Source organism: Vitis riparia, chromosome 3, assembly GCF_004353265.1.
Source record: "Vitis riparia cultivar Riparia Gloire de Montpellier isolate 1030 chromosome 3, EGFV_Vit.rip_1.0, whole genome shotgun sequence".
Classification (NCBI taxonomy): domain Eukaryota; kingdom Viridiplantae; phylum Streptophyta; class Magnoliopsida; order Vitales; family Vitaceae; genus Vitis; species Vitis riparia.
Window position 1 is genome coordinate 14,999,890 of NC_048433.1, and position 16,008 is coordinate 15,015,897.

The 16,008-nt window shown below is 29.9% G+C and overlaps 1 protein-coding gene across 2 annotated transcripts; it reads left to right on the forward strand.

The window, feature by feature from the left end:
* Positions 1 to 15,578, forward strand: LOC117911615 (ankyrin repeat-containing protein NPR4-like). Of its 2 annotated transcripts, XM_034826016.1 has the most exons (5): positions 1 to 328; positions 2,248 to 2,448; positions 3,073 to 3,112; positions 8,982 to 9,516; positions 14,684 to 15,578. In XM_034826016.1, the coding sequence occupies exons 1-5, from the start codon at positions 94 to 96 to the stop codon at positions 15,449 to 15,451; spliced, it is 1,779 nt and encodes a 592-aa protein (XP_034681907.1). In that variant the 5' UTR covers positions 1 to 93; the 3' UTR covers positions 15,452 to 15,578. The 2 variants fall into 2 exon arrangements, with proteins under 2 accessions (XP_034681907.1, XP_034681908.1); XM_034826017.1 differs by lacking the exon at positions 2,248 to 2,448.
* The last annotated feature ends 430 nt before the right edge of the window (positions 15,579 to 16,008 follow it).

Below are 16,008 nucleotides of genomic sequence, written 5' to 3' on the forward strand. Positions count from 1 at the left end.
CATCAAATAAAATAAAAAAGCAACCATGAACTTGCCGCTACAAAAAACAACGCCGGCAGCAATATACTCCACGAAGTAGCGGCCAGTGATACTATGAAAGATGTGGCGGAGGAGATGTTGAAGAGAGATCCAGAGTTGCTAATTGCGCGTAACGACTTAGGAGAGACGCCTATTTTTTGTGCAGCCCGCTACGGCCAAACTGAAATGTTTAAGTTTCTGGCTGGGGAAATGAAACTAACGGAACGAAATCCAGAAGATGGTAAACAGTATTTGCAGAGGAATGATAGAACAACAGTTCTTCATATTTCCATCTTCACCGAGTGTTTCGGTGAGTTCTTCTCTCAATTCATCTGCAAGTTTTTTCCTATAATATTCATTTCTATTATTAAATATGGAAATTACAGGCTATCCCAAGTGTAGGTTAAGGAAGGCTAACCCCCAACCAATCTAGGTACGTTAGGTGAGGATGTTTCATGTTCTTGCAAGATGTGAAAATAGGAGGATGATGGAAAATATGTTTGTGAAATGGAAAAATAACAATAAGAAAAAGTCCAAAAAAGAAAATTTTGAATAAATATTTATATATATAAAAAAAAATTCAACATAATAGATCTTTCTTATATCATTCTCGCAATTTCTTTTTCTTCTTTCTCTCTTGTATATATAAACTTTAAATATTTTTCATTCTATTTTATTTTTTTGAAAAAGTGTATTTTCATAGACTTAAAATGAAAAAAAACCATAAATAAAAACTCAAGTTTATAAAATATAAATTTCAAATAGCTATATAAAAATAATTAATATTTTTACATTTTAATAATATAGGTATTACTTTTGATCATCTTAAGTACTATTTTTAACCCTTGAATACATAAAATTTGAATTATTTTTACACGAGTGCATGAAAACTCATTATTTCTTTTCCTTTTTTCAAATGATTTTTTATTCTATTTTTTTTCATTATTTTCAAGGTAAATTAACTTTTCATTTCTATTTTTATTTTTTCTACTATATTTTACAATCCAAACAAAGCTTTAGATAGCATTTTCTAATAAACCAAAGTGCTGAAAATTTAAAAGATTAGTACATATTCTAATTAAAGCCTTGTTTGAAGTAGCTTAACTCCTCCTTAAAGGAACTTCTTAAGAAATATATTTAATTTCTTGAAAATATATTTATTATTTTCATTTCATTTCTATTTTTAAAATTACAAAATAATAATAACTTCATATAAAATACCAGAATTTTTTAGATACTTACATTGAAAAGCAATGAACGTATAAAAAAAAGAAAAAAAGAAAAAAAAAATAGTTTTACAAATTAGGGTATCAAAATATTTAATTTATCTACCTCAAATTGCAAATTTTTTAAAGACATAAGGTTCTAGTTTTATATAGAATTTATTACTATATTTTACTCTTAAAAAATACTAAAAATGTACCCGGACACATGCTTGGTTACCAAATTTAAACGAAGTTATAAATATTGATATAATTTTTTAAATAAACTTTTAAAGAAATATTAGCTTCCCAAAGCCCTTTTTGGCCAACAGTTACTTTTGCTACTTTTAAGTCTTAATATTTTTCTCCAAACAACTTCTTAAATGTAATCAAATATACAACAAAAGAGTTTTTATTATTCAAAACCTCTTTTTTAGGCCTAAAAATGGTACCCAAAACTATGTTGGTTAAGAAAATTCATAACCCACTTAAAATAATTTAAAAACTTCATATTTAATTGGTTAAGCTTGAAAGGCATGTGATGGGTTTGTACAAAGGGAGTTTATACTTTAAGGGGACATATCATGTCATGTCTTCTTTCCAAAGTTCAAAACATAAATGTTACTAGTAAAAAAAATATTAAGTTACACGTTTTAGATAATTTGCATATGCCCTTTAGTCTAGGTGCATGCCATGTGGATCTTAGAAATGGAGAAAGTATCAAGGAAAGCAAATAAAGAAAAATTAAAAATTAAAAATTAAAAAGTTAATAATAAGTTTAAAATCAATAAGCTTTACTTAAATATCATCTTCAAATTTATTTTTCTTTGTTTTTCTTTGTTTATTTAAATAGTTTATAAAAATTTATCAATTTTAAATAATTTTGATTTTATTTAATTAATCAAATAGGATAATTTATGTATATTTTCTTTTTGTCAAATATTTTTTGGGATGCAAAGACAACATTAGGTCACTAATCTAACATTTTTGTTTTTTGTGTTATCTCTACAAAATTAACATGAAATAGATTTGGCCCATTTTATTGCGGAGAGCTACTCATATTTAATTGAAGAAAGAGATCAAGATTCAATGACTGCTCTTCAATATCTTGCATGCAATCCAATTGCATTTGAAAAGAAGAAAATAAAAACAAGACGAGGATTCATGGAAGAACTCATGATCTCAACAAGACCGCCACAAGGACTCATGGAGAAACTCATTAACTCCAGTATAGTACATTTAACTCCTTCCTCATCAATATCTATTCTTCATTTACTCGATTACTTTTGTTTTTTTATTTATTTAGATAATAACATTTTTTAGAAATTGGGTATGGGCATTAACATAATTTTGGAATGCTAAATATAGTTTTATATATTTTCTCCTTTTTTTTTTTTCTGAAAAATATAGTTTGGAAACAAATTAATTAGCTATCTTATAAAACAATGTATGGTTTACATTCAAGCTTTCAAGTTAATCCAACTCAATTGAACATATTTTGATGGATTTAATATTTATTCACTCAATAAATAGAATAGAACCCATGCATGGTGTAGAATGGAACTTGAGCAAGCAAAATTTAATGTTTATAATTTCTTCCATTTTACGAAATGGGGCTCTAATGGATGTAATTTTTTTTTCCCTCAAATTTTCCTGTCTAGTAAAATAAGGATTTGGTCTAATGGATTTGTTTAATAAAATTTGGTTCTTTTTCATATCCATTCACCATTATTTATTTACCTCAACTTCTTATAATTGTTAAATAGTGCTTCTTTCCTTTTCTGTTACATATGTTTTTTTTTTCCCTAACAAATAGTGGCCCAAACATCTCACAATTGAAGTTCTTTTCCAGAGTGGCCCTCCAAGGACAACAGCAAGACAAGTGATGAAAGGTGAGATATGAAAAGTTTTGCTAAGCACCATACTTATTTATTTTGAAGGTTAGTGTTCTTAAAAGCTCTTGCATAAGAAATTTTAAATATAATTAGAAATTTAAATTTTAGTGCTTCATTTGGACATACTTCCTAAGTAAATAAGATTTTGTTTCAATTTAATGCATCTAGCCAAGAGGAGGAAGAATATGATCAATCTTTTGTAAAAATGCCCCACCCATGGTCTGACCAAGAAAACCTCCTTTCTTGTTTCTAATCTCAGTTTTAAAAATTATATCTATTGTAACGGTCTCATTTCAATTGTGTAGATGTTATTTACTTTGGGCTTAAAGGGACTCTTACAACTTTAAAATGTCTATGAGATTAAGATGACTCATATATATATATATATATATATATATATATATATATATATATATATATTCCCCTATCCCATGTGAGACATAAATACCCCAACCCCTCCTCTGTCATATAAATACAATATACTCATTGTGTCTCACGAGATTGTAGGGTCAAATAGAGAAACACTTCTCATGAAGCCAAAAGAAACCCCCATATAGGAGTCGAGGATCAACTTTGATACATCTATAATGAATCGCTTTCAATCGTGTAGATATTAACCACTATGGACCTAAAGGGGCCTTCGCGACTTTAAAATGTGTCTACAAGGTTAAAAGAAGTCTATATATATATATATATATATATAACATTAAAAACATTTTCCCTTATCCAATGTAGGATATCACATTTATTATTTAGTGGCCTTCAAACCACCCACTATTTCCATTTCCTATATATATAATATGAGACATCTAAATAAAAAGTGAAAACTTTAAAACAAAAGGTAAACATATCTTATGTCTTTAAAAATTACTTTAATAAATTTTATAATTTAAGATAGTAAATTTTTTTATTATCTCAATTTTCAATCAATTTTTAAATCCATAACATTTTCAATATAAACCTCTAAGAAATCCTATATTTTATTTATATATATATATATATATATATATATAGAAACTATTACTATTTTCTACATTTAAAAATAAAAAATAATAAGTGTCTCCAATAGACAATAAGGTGTAATTTGGATAAACTTTTTGTTTCTCTTTTCTAAAATAGAAAGTAATCATCATATCTCTATAAAATATAAGAACTCTTTGAAACTTAATTAAAAAACAAAATGATTTTTAAAATTTTTAAAAAATATGAGATATTTAAAAAAATATTACTTCAAATTTTAGAAAATTTAAAAGTAATTTTTAAAAATATAAATTAAGTTGATATTTTTAAGAACATAAGTTAAGTTTGTACTTTTTATATAAAAGTTATTGTATTTTATATATTTTATAGAAGTTATTATTATTTTCTACCCTTCAAAATAAAAACCAATAAGCATATCTAAATGAGCACTAAGGTATCAATTGGATATACTTCTTATTTTTTATTTTTAAAATTAAAACATAGTAGTTATTTACAAAGATTAAAATTTCTAGAAATATAATCAAAATTTCGATATATCATACTAGCCTTGATACAAAAAAAAAAAAAAAAAAAAAAAGGTTGAAATCTTTGCTTGCCAAAAATTGGACAATATTGTCAAATATATCGATAGAATATTGGTCCACCAAGAGAAAGACCAATTGTTGATATTTATGATATTTTGACATCCCATGCAAAAAAAAAAAAAAAAAGAAATATTAAAATAAAACCTGAAATATTAAAATTCTTTTTCAAACACAATAAATTTAAACACAAGAAGCACAAATATAAATAGATAAGGTTAGATAAAGCAAACTTGGATTTTATAGTGGTTCAACACTTCCTTGCCTATGTTCACTCTCCTCAAGCTCCTAACCGAGTAAGGGTTCCACTATACTTGAAGCTTCAACCAAGCTTCTAATCACCTTTACACTTGGATTCTGGCTTCAATGGGTTCTTATACAATCCCTTCAAATCTCTACTCACTTGAAGCTTTTAACACTCAAATAATAAGCTTAAATCTCTCAACCTAACTCAACAAGGGCTCAAATACAACTTAAAAGCTAAGAAGAATCACATGAGTGCACAAAGGAATATGCAAATGAAGGTTTAATGCACCAAAGAAAGAATGAGAGCTTTTGCGATAAGAACAAGTAGGTAAACAAATAAATTCAGGTGTTCTCTTACTCATAAATGAAGTGGAACTCTCAGTTTATAGGTTTCTACCGTCAGGAGCCAAAATGCCAAAAAGTAGTCTTGACTGGTCAAGTTGGGGGTCGATTGGTTCACTAGCTGTTGGGCATTAAATGCATGATAGGTGGCCATTAGGCCTTGACTGGACCTCGATCGGGAAGAGATATCCCTCGACCGAGAAAGAAAGGCTATTGGAAGAGAGAGTATATTTTTTGCATCTCTTGATTGGAAATTGATTGGGAAAGTGTAACTGGTCGATCGGTACCCTAGTTGATTGAGCCCATTGGCCACTGCCTCAACCGGTTCATCTTTTTTGGCCTAAAACCTATCTTTTTTTTTTTTCTTTTTCTCTTCTAACACTTGGCAAGGTCTTTAAGTAAATTAATATGCCAATTTTTAAATGATTTGCGTAAGGTTCATTTGATAAAACTTGGGTTTTTGATGAAAATGTAACTTTAATGCATAAACTCAGTTTTTAAAAATGTATATGAAAATCCTAAGTGCACCTGTGCATTCATCTTACATATGTTTCTTATGATTAAAGGTCTTCCAAATGTCTTGATCTTGCCTCCATTGAGTCCTTTGATGAATTTCCAAACTAATACCTGAAATTCTTTATAACTCAAATCAATTAGCCACTTAACCATGATTTACTATCATTAAAACATGATTAGGAGAACCCTTAGGGTAACAATCTCCCCCTTTTTTATGATGAAAAACCTTGGTTACCTAGGAGGAAAAAAATCTTCCCCTTAAACCAATCATGAATTAACAATCAAAATTTAAGAATTGAAAACAAAAAGATCAAGACATGTTAGAGAGTATTGCAACAACAAACAATACAAGTCATCAAATATATAGGCATATCATATATCATAAGTCAAATGTATTAGTCAGTACATCATATGTCCAATCAAATTAACATAACTAAAGATAAGCAATGTATGATCTAACAAAGATGATATGCATGTATGAGTCTCTTATATCTAGCCTTCTAGATCCTAAAATATCTTTCCCTTTAGCAACATAAAAAGGAACAAGGGAGTTGTTAAATGAATCAAGATTGAGGAGGTGGAGGTAGAAACACGGAACGCAAGTAGGCCATAATGTCCTCATGCTAACGCACCATGCAATCCTTAATGCAATTAATCCTCTATTGGAGATACTCAAACTGTGAAGTGAACGCAGTCTGATTCTTATCCATCCTATCCTCCATAGAATAAAATCATGTGTCACTGACCACTACAAGCTCCACCATACAAGTACCAAGAAAGCTAATTTGAGCAAATAAATCCATTCAAGGAGCATGGTTAGGAATAGAAGGTACTTGAGGCTGTGGTATCTTAGTATAGGTGGGCTCAGTGAATGCTGGTTTAGAGAAGGAGGGCTCGGTGTATAATGGTTGAATAGATGGTCCGTTTATAAAAGCCGGCTGAGTCATCATCGGCTTAGAGAAAGTGGACTCAAACTAAACACCCCTGATCTATGAAGGAATCTCTGCCTGAAGTAAGGGAATATCAAGCTCGAGCCCTCTCTGCTAGTAGCCACTCTGAGGGTCTAGTCTACCCTGAGGTTCTACTCCACTCTTCATTTACCTAATCCTTGCCTCCTTCTCAACTCTAAGGTGTGTTTACTGTTGTCCCCGTGGCAATGCTCTCTTTGCTTTTCTGATCCAAAAAGCATCTGGAGTCTTCTCAAATTTCATTCACCCCATGGATTGATCATCATATGTATCATATGTACTGGGATCCTCAAAGTTCGTCTCTCTACTAAGGTTAATGCCAACATCCTTGAATACTTGGGAAAGGAAGAGACCATAGGGGGGTACTTGAGTGATGCTCTCACAGCATGCAATCATATGCATCATATAGAACATCATATAAATATATACTTAGAAAATGGTCAATTTTTTTTTACCAAAAATCAAAATTCCCTTGGCATTGGCCATAAAAAATTGGGGAATTCATAAAAAATCCTAAATGCACCCATGCATTCATCTTACATATGTTTCTTATGATTAAAGGTCTTCCAAATGTCTTGATCTTGAATCCATTGAGTCATTTGATGAATTTCCAAACTAACACTTGAAATTCTTTATAATTTAAACCAATTAGCTACTTAACCATGGTTTGTTATCATTAAAACAGGATTAGGAGAACCCTCGGGCTAACAATTTTTATTTGTAAATTTCATTGCCTTATCATCCAAAATATAAAAACTATCATAATAATATTCTTAATGAATATGTTTATTTTTTTTTTTGTATAATAATTAAATATCAAAAAACTAAAATTTATAAATAAATTATAAAACAATTTATAGTAAAAAATTATACATATATCATTATTTCTTTTATATCCTTAAATATATTCAAACTAAATACTTGATAAATTTTATCATACATAATTCCTTAAAGGAAAACAAATTAAAAAAACACACATGGGTAGCTTTTCACTTCAATTTGTAACTAGACAAATGTTATTAATAGGTTTTGCAAATTGCTTCTCAAACTACATGAATTCTTTCTTGAACATACAACAATTCTTGATTGACCAACATCTGAAATGCTCAAAAGACTCAATACTCAACCCAAGCCTATTGTTAGGCTAAAAAAGGCTTCAATTGTTCTTTTAGATTTCATAGAAAAAAATTTAGGATACCGATTTATTATTTTATTGAATTTTGAATTTGAGTCATTAATGTGCATGGGTAAATCTTGACCATTGAATAAAGAAATGAAGAAACATAACTTAGTTATAGAAAGGAATGAGAGTTAAATATGTAAATCATAATAATCAAGTACAAAGTAATGATGTTTTCTAAACCATATGATGCCAATTTCTAATGGATGACAAAAAATCCCTCATAAATCTATATTTAAACTCAAATTTATTAAGTGATTATTGAAAATGGTAATTGAAAATTTTATAAGTTATATATATATAATTTTTTTGTTCAAAAACATTTGGTTCTATAAATTAAGTTATGATAGGTTACATAAGTTGTATAGGAGATTATTAAATAATTTAGGTATATAACTTTTAGCCACGCTATGTGAAATTTTTGGTAGATAAATAATTATATGATTAGGAGTGACCAAAAGGGGAATCCTTCACATGCACATATTCTAGAACCCATTTTTATTTTACTCAAAGTGAAAGAAGGAAAATTTAAAAAATAAATATTTTCATACAAAGATCACACTTTTAAAGAACAACTCTAAGGTATAAACAAATAGATATCATACCAAGGCAATGTTGAATAAATTAAATATAAAAGAAATGATATTTCAATACAAATGCAATGTAGAAAAGAAATGAAACTATTTTTCCATGTGACTATTTCTCATTTTTGGCAATTACCCAATTTTTTATTACTTTAAAAGGCCTTTATAAAATATTAAAAAAAGAGAAAAGGAAAACAAAATCTTCTTTATAGATCCATCTACGCACTACTTGTAAAAGAAATTGTAAAATATTGCTCACCCTTTATAACCGATTAAATTACAAATATATTATTGAAAGCTATTGTGGTTGGATTAATATGTACTATTAGACTTCAATTACCCTTTTCAATATAATAATATTCCATTCCTCAACATCATATAATACTAGATTATTTACTTGTGATACATTTTTGTATTTCAATAAATTATGTAAAAGTAATCTAACATGTCTCATATTACTAAAAGCAGATGCTATTCACTTCAAGGACTCGTCAAGCTTTTGGTAAAGAATGATACATCATGGCATGCTAGTGTTAATTCTCAAGAAGTTGGCTCAAGTGAGATTAAGGAGTTGGATATAGAAAAGGAAGAAAAAATATCCCAAGAAAAGAAAGGCCAAAATTTCCAAGAAAATGAAGGGCAAAACTACCAAGAAAGTTCAACCAACTACAAGTACAAGAAGAGTGATGAAACTCCATTATTTTTGGCAACAATATCAAACATTCAAGACATTGTTGAAGAAATACTGGTTTGTCATCCTCAAGCACTTGAGCATATTAATAAGGAGGGAATGAACATACTACATGTGGCAATCCTTTACCGTCATATTGAAATTTTTGATATAGTATCAAAATCTGAATTGCTTGCAAGAAGTCTATTATCAGCTACAGATAACAAAGGGAACTCCTTACTACATATGGTTGGCCTAAAAAGAAAAAGTCAAGCTAGTGAAAAGATGCAAATCCCGGCATCCCAACTACAAGAAGAGTTGCTGTTGTTTAAGGTGCACTTCTACTTACCCATTAATGATAACCATAAACATTGTGCTCATGCATACACTTGTGGCAAGTCATTTAATTATTAATCTTCATTACTAATTATAATAAGTTATTAAGTAATGGAAAATATGTATCCAAGTTAGGAAAATGATAAGGTACTTATTAGGTACTAAATTTCAAATTTGTGTCATTAATGTATTTAATAAAATTTAGATCATTAGATTCCAAATAAAACCAAGGTACTAAGAAATAAAACCTAGATGCAGTAAATAAGTCTTAATTAAATAGTGTTAGGGTTTTGACTATACCAACCTAAGATAATTGCTTAGGGGAGGGTGAATAGGGTGATGGTTGCTTTTAACAAATTTAAATATAAAAAGCAAGTGGCAATTGTATGTAATAATATAACAAGTATAATGAAATGCAATTGCATATAAAGTAAAGAAAGTAAAGGAAAAGAGAAATGCAAACTTAAGATTTTATAGTGGTTCAAGCAACCTAGCATATATCCACTCTCTTTAAGATTCAATCCCTTGCTTGAGATTCCACTATCCCAAAGCTTCCAAATCAAGCCTTCAAGGTTTACACTTTGATTAATTGGCTTAAGTGGGCACTTATATTTTTCCTTGAGAAATGCCTTACTCTTGAAGATCTCCAAGAGATACCTCACACTTGGCAAAACTTATGTGATACATCACACTTAAATTTTTCGCTCAAGTGATACCCTACAATTGAGCCCAACTCACTAGGTACATAAAATAATATTAAATAAGAATAAAACTTCTAGTTTACAATTTTTGCATAATGGAATATAAGAAAAATAAGGTTGAACGGTGCACTAAGATGAACTCTTTAAGTACACTTTAAAAATACTCCTTCAAGCTTAAATAATATTTAATAATCATTTAGAACTCTTTCCCATTAATACAAGAATCTTGGAGCCTTTAAATAAGAGCTAGAAACCTAAACTAGTCATGCTTCTTAAGCATAGTTTAGGTTTAACAAGTTGATGAACCGATTGACAAACTACTAGCCATTGTGATTATTGTTGGCTAATCGGCTCAACTAGTTGAGGCTTAACCTCAATGGTTGAACACATGCTACTAAAAGAAACAAAGTGCAAGTGCACCTCAATTGAACATGTTCTTCCTTACCTCAACGATTGCACTGTAAAGTGCATAAAAGACCTAGTTTGAGGCTTGGAACCTCTAACAACTTATATTCAACTTCATAAATCTTTTAAAACAAGTTTAGAAAGAATTAGATTCATAGTTTTAATTAAGAACATGAAATCATTTAGTTTATAAGAGAATAAAATCGATTTAGATACTTAGATGAATTTATGTGTTTCAATTAAAAAAAGTAATGTAATATGAACCTAGTGCACTAACAACTTTACAAAAAGATCCTAGATAATAGGTCTTTATTCCTCTTCTCTTTGAAGTTTTCTCCTTCTTCTTGATTTTCCTTTGACTTGATATTTCTTTTATTGCTTCTTTAGGTATCTTTTTGTCTAAATATACTTAGAATAAATCATTAGTGTCAAACTTTGTTTTATTATCATCAAAACAAAAATTAACCAAACTTTACTTTCACAATCTCCTCCTTTTTGAGATGACAAAATCAAAGTTGCTCAAATACTTCCCCCTTAATATATGCTCCTTGATTTTTAGAAAATGTTCAATTTTAAGAATCTTAAGGATTATATTGGTGCTAAAAAATAATATAACCAAAATATTAACAACACAAAGAGCAATTAGCAATTGGTAAGATAACAAACAGGATGCATGCATGTATATAATAATTGAAGTATGAAGCATCAATATTCAAGATTGCTAAAACAAATATTATCATCCTAGTACTATACTAACTTATTACTAATTTTCCTCCTTTTTGTCATCAACAAAAAGTCTCAATTAAGTATAATAAGAGAATTTATTTATCAATCATAAATGATGTCACAAAAAATAAATAATAACAATAACATCATTTTTCCTCTTCTTTTTGTTTTTCATTTGAAAATATATTTCAAATAAAAATTTTCTCAATCTTAGAGCATTTTCTAATTTAAAGCATGATTTTCTAAAAATGGTAAGGGAATGATACCTCACACTTGAATTTTTCACTAAATTGATACCTTATACAATTAAGCCTAACTCACAAGATGTATAAGAAAAAATTTGATAAGAATAAAACTTCTAGTTTACAATTTTGGTACAATGGAATATACAAAAACTAGAATTGAATGGTGTTCTTGTTAGGATTGAGTCCTATAAAGCATGACATAAAGTAATGAATTGAGATTCATTTATAAATTTATTTATCTATGTTTTTTGGTTTCCCATATGCATTAATTGGTTATTTGAACATACATGCTCACATCACTTGCATTGTATATGACTTGGGTGTATTAGGAGTTGCACAAAAGATCCATGTCATGGGTTCCTTGTAGAGTGATAAGTAGTCCACAATCGGGTCATGGATTTGGGAAGTCCACATGAGACTTTAGTGCACTATCTCTTAATTGGAGGAATGACTTGTCTTGGTTATCAGGATGGTTTTCCCACAGTGAGTGTACTAGTGTACGCAATGCACACTAGATAAGACTAATGGTGAATCATGATGTAAGACTATTAATTAATTATCATGATTCACCAAGCTACTATACTGCATAGACTCTCAACCTTGAGAAGGTATTGAGTCTTTGACCCATGGGTAAGACCCTAAGGTGGTCACATATCCTTATGGATGGAGTCACTGTTGATGGAGGCTAGTGGTGGTAATAGGTATTCTTAATAGAGGAGCCATAATATCTTATAGAGGAGCCATAATATCTTATGGGTTTGAGACAGTGTGTCCCTTAGTTGATTCAAAGGGCATGTGATCTAGAAGAATTTGGTCATAGCATTTCCATTAATGGAAACCTGACATATGCTTTTTTAAGGTAGAGTATGTCAATTAATCATATAGTAAGTGAGATATGTAATTCAAGGATTGGAAGGGTAATCTTGATAGGTGATATAACATTAAGTTATTAGATTATAGACACCAGTTCATGGGGAGTACTCTACATGCAATGGACAGTAGATCACAAATCCAAGCTTTGTCTCATTGTTATTTGCATAGGATACTGAAGTGTAGTTGATTCTCTATTGTGGGATGTTGAATTAACTTCAAAAGTGAATTATTATGGAATTAATTCTCTTATGGGTTCCAATGGTTCCCGCTCAAGCTCACATACCTTGATGACATTGTCTGAGAGTTGGGTTGGCTCTTGGTTCACTTTTATGCATACAAATATTTTGATAATTACATAAGATTGCACATGAGTTAGTGAACAAGGTCTCTAAATTGGGTTAATTAATTAATTGGATAGCCGTATTGGGTTAATTAATCAATTAAGAACTTTTTTAGTCTAGATTGAGTGACCCAAGCCCCTAATGGGCTCAAGTCACTTAAGCTTATGGAGAACCTTATAAATGCCCATTTAGGGAGGGCTTCTAGAGACTTGTCTTCCATCTTCAGAGAAAGAGTCATAGCCTCTACCCTTCTTTTCTTCCCATTGGTTGAGTGCCAAGGTTTAAGGAAGAGCCATCGAGCGGAAGACCGTGGGTCTATGAGACTTCCAACAACTTCATTCAAATACTTCACTGCATGGATTTGATTTGAAAATATTCAAATTAAGTTAAAGTTTTCTTTTTTGATATCTAAATCTTATTATTGTTTAAAATTGCTTGTTTTCTCTAAATATAGGATTTAGATAAAGCCTAGGAAAGATTTGCATGTACGTAAACTGATCTGGGTATAAGGAACAAAGAAATATGGGTTTTCCTATAGTACTAAGATGAAATACAAGTTTGAAAGCAAGTCACTTTGAAAACACTTTAAAAAGGCTTAAATAATATTTAAGAATGGTTTAAATAGGATTTAGAAACTCAAACTAGTAGTTAGACACAGTCTAGGTTTGACTAATCAATTGGCTACTAGTTATTAGGGTTACTAAGTCGAGCATAACTGGCTTAATCGATTCCTCTCTACTTCAACCAATTATATTGTAAAGTGTATAAAAGACCCTAGCTAGCTTGAGGCCTGGAATTCCTGGAAACTTTTATTCAACTTCATAAACCTTTAAAAAAAAGCTTAATTAGGAAGGATTAGATTCAAGAAAATAAAATCTATTTAGACATTTGGATGATTTTATGTGTTCAATAAAAATGTAATGTGCTATGAACCTAGTGCACCAACAATTTTACAAAAAAGATCTTAGGGAATAGGTCTTGACTCTTCTTTTCTATGAGGTACTTTCCTTCTTAATTTTTATTTGATTTAATTTATCTTTTATTGCTTTTTTGAAAATCTTTTTGCCTAAACATACTTAGGATAAATTATTAGTTTTGAATTTTGTTTTATTATTATCAAAACCAAGATCGGTTTCACAAATAGAGATAAATAGAACCTTTTTAACAAATATAAATATAAATAAGATCATTTTTACCACCTATCAATTTTTATTTGGCCATCACTTTTGTGTATGATATGAAAATTAGCTTTTCAATGTTGTAAAATGATCCTTCAAGTTATCACTATAGGTTTTTTTAGGCTTACACAAGGTTAAATTAATGCACAGAGAGAATAAACAATACACCAATGAGATTCAAACTCAAGACCAAGCTACTCTTACCATGTTAAAATCCACTAATTGACCTTAAAGTTTAAGTTATTAGAAAAATACTAAAGAAAGAAAAAAGTATTAAAAAATAATTTTCTCAATTTTGTTTTAATATATAAAATATAAAATATAATTAAAATTAATAAAAAAATACTTGAATATTTTGAAATTATTTAATCCTTAGATAAGAGTTAAAATAAGTAAAAGGAGTTTAAAGTAATATATAAAAATGATTGTTGATTTTAAATCTTTTTTTTTCTTTCACTTTTTATTTTCTTCTACTTTTTCCCTTTATTTTTCTCCACTTCCCTCAAATTATTTAAGAATCGTCTAAGAATCAAAGACAACCTAAAAGTTCATGAATAATTACTTTGAAGGTTTCTTTTTTCCCTAATATTTTTAATTTAGTCTAATGATAAATGGAGGGATTAGAAAGAACAAAAATGCTTGTATGTGTTACATTAGAATAACGGTGCTACTTGTGATTGTATGTGTGGGTGCAGAAAGTGAAGTCAGCCTGTAAGATGCATTTGACCAAGCCTCTCAACAAAGATAACCAGACTGCTGAAGAATTATTTGCTGCTAGGAATGAGAGACTCCATCGAGATGCCAAGGGATGGCTAATGCGCACCACTGAGAATTGCACCATTCTTTCTATTTTCATAGCCACTGTTGCCTTTGCAGCAGCCTACACGGTACCAGGAGGTCCTAATCAAAACACTGGTATTCCAATCCTTAACTCTAAACCCTTGTTTGTGGTTTTCATATTAGCTGATGTGTTCTCCCTCAGTTTGGCTTTGACATCTGTGGGTAAATTTCTCTCCATCCTTACATCCTCATTTCCACTACAAGACTTCGAAACATATCTTTTTAAGAAGCTGACACAGGGAATTATATGTATGATCCTCTCGGTCTCAATGATGGCGGTGGCGTTTGGAGCAACAATCATCCTGATCATGACACATAATTGGACAAATGCTGTTTGGAGTGTGGTTGGATTTCTTCCTGTCCCCATTTTTTTTCTCTCATATTCACCTCTACGTTCAGCAGTCCTGGGACGTTGCACAGAATCTTCCAAATATTTTGTTGCAAAATTTCTCAAAGGTGTTGCCATTGGGGTTGTAATATTCATCTTTGTCCCCCTTTATTGTTTATATCTAGCTTTCAAAGGACTGTTCTGGACCGTGAAAAAGGCTTTTCGTTGGATTTGTGGGAATAAATCCGATACCCAATCTCCACAGCCAACTGCAGCTCCTATTACTCAAGTTTGAAAGAAGAAACATAATTTCGTTTCAGAACTTTTTTCAGAGCATGTTGTCCTCTCTTCTTTTTCTATAAAGTAACAGCCTGTGTAAGGTTAATAATTAGCATATTGAGAGTGTAGTATTAGTTGCTGACTCATTCTGATGCATGTATGTTTTAAATTTTAATTTTAGAGACTATATATATATATATAGAGAGAGAGAGAAGGTTTTCTCACTCCTTCCAAGCATTTCTCTCAGCAAAATGTTCATTTGTTCATTCGTATCAAAACACCCTTTTAGTATCGAAAATACCAAAAAATTAAAGTTCATTTGTTCTAATTTTTTCTTCATTTCCAAACCCAATGTTTCTTGATACTTCCATTTAACCTTTTCTCTTTGAATCAAGTACTAAATGCTTACCCATTCCTTATTTTCCTCACTCTATTGGCAAACATATCCCCATAAGTTTTGTCCCTTCCGATCTTCTTATTAAGTTTCAGTAGTTGAGCAAACAATCCTCATACCAAAATTTTATATTCATTTTAGATCAAAGAAAAAATTGAATTTCTTAGATATCATCAATC